Raw genomic sequence first — 4,646 nt, 5'->3', positions numbered from 1 at the left:
TGGATTGGCCTGTGGCCATGTCTGAGGGGCATCTTCTTGATGAGTGATGTGGGAGGGCCCAACCCACTGTGGGTGGTGCCACCCCTGGGCAGGTGGGCCTGTGTTGCATAAGAAAGTAGGCTGAGCAAGGGCCAGGTAGCAAGCCAGTAAGTAGTCGAGCAAGCCAGTAAGCAGCATTCCTCCATGGCCTGTGCTCCAGCTCCTTCCTCCAGGTTCCTACTTTGGGCTCCCTAATGAACTTTGACCTGGGATATGTAAGCTAAATAAACCCTTTCCTCCCCAAGTTGGTAGTGGTCAGAGTGTTTTGTCACAGCAATGAAGAAACAAATTAGGACAAACTGAAAATACAATACACTGCATGAAACTGAAAACTCCGAATTAGAATACTAAGAAACACAAGGAATAGAACAGAAAAAAAAAAAAAAAAATCTTTTCATTGTAGAAATGAAGAGAAAATCAGCAAGAAAGAAAAGCAAAGTAATAGGCCTTCTCATGTCTAAAAAGAAATGTGAAATTCAAATAAGTAAGAAGATTCTAAAAACTGGTAAAAAGAGAGAAAATAAAGATAAGTAGTACCTAGCTAGTATTAAAAACCAGAAAAATTGTATTAGTACAAAAACCTACTGAAAAATTACATGTACAATATCCCTACATGAGGCCATGAGTATAGCTGAAGAATATATAAAAAGAAACATGCCAGACAGGAGAAACCTTCCTTTGAGTTGTTGGTCAGGGTAGTCCAAGAGACCCCCAGAATTACACAGACTATTGCACACTCCTTGATTGCCTCTCAGAACTTGAAGGTAAGACCCTATTGCTGAAGACAGGACATACTTTGAACACAAGATTTGGAGCAATAGAGCTGGAATTGACCTGGAAGCCACCTTCCCAAAAGGCTAGCTTTCATAGCTTTGAAGAACACTATGCAAGATACTAAGGGAGAAGATCAATCTGTGGTCCAACCCAGCTGTAAGGCATAAAAACCATGTCAATGACCAGCACCGCAAATGACACTGTTCCAGTAGTGGCACTTTTATCTTGGGGGTAATCAACAGCTATCTAATTGGACTTGAAGCCCCCCTCAATGGGAGGAAACTCATGTGTGGTACTGTAAACCTAGCAAATATACATAGCTGGAGAGATCATAGATCTTAGAGAAAACTCCAAGGCTGTCACATCTCTAGACAAATATAATCTCTTACTATGTGCAAAAGATGCTCCTTAAATTTATAGACAAGTATCCCAGTCAGCACACATCAAAGAAGCTTCTTTTTCAAGAGACAGAGATAATTACAGAGTTCTACAACTGATCACACACAGAGATTGTCTGTGAACTGCCCCAGTCTAAGTGGTACATCTAGGATGCAACCTCTACACCTAAGGCTCACAGAACATAGAACAAGGGATGAAGAAAACATTACTCCATCTTTCAACTTTCATCAGTGAAGCTCCATCATGCAACAGAGGGTCAGGAACACAAAAGGTCACAAATGGCCAAAGCACAGAGAATAAGAGTCTGCAGAATGTGGGTTCTTGGACAGGACTCCTACATTAAAATCCACCCACCCAGGGTTCAGGGACCATTGCATAAGAGGAGGCGGAAAGATTGTAAGAGCCAGGGAGGAGGTGCAGGACCAAAGGGAAACAGTTCTAAAGGTGTCTGGAACCTGTCTCATACAAAACTACAGCAATGGTATCAGCATGTACAAGACCCATGCAAACTTAAGCAAACCAAATCCCAGCACATAATGAACAGGCCCCAACATTAGTCAAAGAGTTATTGGCAGATGATTACTACTGGGTGAGGAATAGCTGATCTTCTTAAAGGGAGGGACTCTAGATAAGCTGACTAAATCCCAGTAGATGAACTTGCACCAAGGAACATCTGGGGACACTAACTTTACAATGATAAACCTTAACACAAATGACAGAATGCATGAACTCTAGGGGGCCCGGGGGGGTGGGGTGCCAAAGGGAAGGGGGAATAAACATGATTTCATATATGAAATACACAAAAATTCAATAAAAAATAAAAAAGAGTGGATTCTGAAGGGAGGAATCACTGAAAAAGAAAACTGATGTAACAGAAAATACTAAAAATAAGAATGCTATTGGAATTATTAAATAAAAAAGACTTGAATTTATATAATAAAATAATGCGTTGTGTACTTCAGGATATCCACCAAAAGTAACCACCATGAAGAAATCTTCAATAAAACAATTGGACTTTAAAAGAAAAAAATTATTTGGGCATCCAGGCAAAAATTTACCAAGTCACTTATAAGGTATGGAAAATCAGATTTCTATCACTCTTGATCAAAATATTTTATAAGCAAGAAAATGATGAATTGTGTGTTTAAAATAGTCAAAGAAAAATTTTGAGCTAAGGTTTTTTTTTTAATGTAGCCAAAATTACTTTGAGGATTTTGAGAAATAAAATAATTTTATTCTCACAGAAGAACTTCAGGATAATCCATTGGTGAGCCCTCCCTAGACAATCAGTTGGAGGATTCATTTTAGAAAAACAAATGATTCATTTCTAGGCTACCAACAAGATTTGTGGTTACCATTAAATAAAAATTTATTAATACAACAAAGAAAATGCACTTAGATATATTTTCTTGAACCTCCTCAACTTTATAATGTAGATGCTGTTAATATAATTTAGACAGCAAAACTGATATCTAAATATAGACTCTCTATGTCAGAGCTGATTCTATGCTGTCAAAACTCCACAGCTACCTTAAATAAAATTTTCCTGCATTTAACAAGGATCATAGCAGGTACATTAAAAAGTCATCACATGTTAGTCACAAATTCTACTTAATATGTGAAATTAAAATGTAGTGAAATCAGATAGGCAATCAAATACACTTCAAAGTTGTCATAAAGTTATTATAGAAGGTAGGGCTGGAGAGATGGCTCAGCAGCTAAGAACACTGGCTGTTCTTGGCAGAAGACCCAGGTTCAAATCCCAGCACCCACATGGTGGCTAACAACTGTCTGTAACTCCAGTTCCAGGGGATCTGACAGCCTCTTCTGCCCTCTGCAGGCATTGCATGACACAGGTGCACTTACCTACACACAGGTATAACACTCACACACATAAAATAAAAATAATAAATAAAATATTTTTTAAAGTTATTATAAAAGGCCTCAGTGGTAAAAGCTACAAGTAGCTCCTATAGACATCCCCCACACTGCCTCATATATTTCTGCAGTCCTACTAGAGAGGAGTTTAACTGGAAAACTAGTAAGTTCAAAAATGATACACAGGGGCTGGAGAGATGGCTTAGCAGTTAAGAGCACTAGCTGTTGTTGCAGAAGACCTGGGTTTGAATCCAGCACACATGGCAGTTAAAAGCTGTCTGCAACTCGAATTCCAGGGGTTCTAACACCCACTTCTGTCCTCTGTGGGCACTGCATGACAAAAGTGTACTTACATACATGCAGACAATGCCCTCATATACATAAAATTTAAAAAGTAAAAAAAATTCTTTTTTAAATGCACATATAATCACTTTCTCAGCATCATGATGACCCCTCCTTTGTCACCATCTATCCGTCTTTTTCCCCGGCTTCATCTTTCTCTAATACTTACATAATCATCAAATTTACTAGCTTCCATGCATGCTCGGCTGTGCCTCCTTCCACTGTGCCTCCAGCTGTAACTAGGAAGGGCTTTCAGAACATGTCACATATGAGGATGAGGATCATACGAAATCCACAAGAAGACTGGATAAAGGGGATAAAGGGTGCTACAAGTTCCAAGTGTTAAGGGAATGAAGAACCTTGTCAAGGGAAAATGATAACATTAAGGCTGAATACTTTGTATGCTCTTTCAAGAAAGACACCAATATACCACAAAAGTTTCTGACAAAATTCATCAAACTCTGTCTTTGAATACTTACATTTAATTCATTTTTTAGCACTTCTTCAAGAAGATGCCCTACAGGTTCTTGATCTTCTTTTGTGTCCATAACTACACAAATCTCTTGTGAAATTTTCTCTGAAATTAGAAAAACAGAAAATTTTTTAAATTTTATCTTTCAAACAAAGCATAGGACAAAGCCTTACTATCCTGAAACTTATGCTTACCTGATTTTCATTGCCCTAGACCAGGAGGAGGGAGACTCACTCCAGTTCAGGTAGAGTAACCTGAATCCTTGACTCCATGTACCACACAACTCAATGAGTCTACACATTAAGCATATATATATATATGCTTTAAGACATCATAAAACAGAAATAAGAAATCATGGTTACATTTGAAAGGGAGTCACCAGAAGTGATGATCATGTACTTGATTCCATTCTTCCACATTTATAAGGAGTCTCTCAGAATCTCAGATTCCCACTTCTCAGGGTGTTATCACCTATGCAAAAGGCTAGATCCAGTATTTTCCCTGGCAATCATCTAAATTGCCAGTTTGATTCAAAGCAGTTCCTATTTGGACTCTTACCACAATAAGTGAAAATGGGGGAATTTCCCTCAAATTTGGAAGGTTTGTTTGAGATATAGAAGATAGGCAGATATAGATAGATGATGATGATGATAGATAGACAGATAGATAGATAGATAGATAGATAGATAGATAGATAGATAGATAGATAGATGATAGATAGATGATAGATAGATAGATGATA

General features: G+C 38.1%; 1 protein-coding gene across 1 annotated transcript in view; it reads right to left on the bottom strand.

Moving 5' to 3' along the window:
* LOC103726802 (D-ribitol-5-phosphate cytidylyltransferase-like) overlaps positions 1-4,646 on the bottom strand; it is a 273,724-nt gene that overhangs the window by 231,102 nt on the left and 37,976 nt on the right. Inside the window, exon 3 of the mRNA XM_008824429.3 lies at positions 3,912-4,009. Within this exon, the coding sequence (XP_008822651.1) occupies positions 3,912-4,009 (98 nt within the window). The remainder of the gene's footprint in view (positions 1-3,911; positions 4,010-4,646) is intronic.

This window comes from Nannospalax galili, unplaced genomic scaffold (genome assembly GCF_000622305.1).
Source record: "Nannospalax galili isolate Female #2095 unplaced genomic scaffold, S.galili_v1.0 scaffold249, whole genome shotgun sequence".
NCBI classification, from domain to species: domain Eukaryota; kingdom Metazoa; phylum Chordata; class Mammalia; order Rodentia; family Spalacidae; genus Nannospalax; species Nannospalax galili.
Note: the sequence above shows the minus strand (reverse complement) of the source record. Positions and strands in the feature narration are given on the sequence as shown.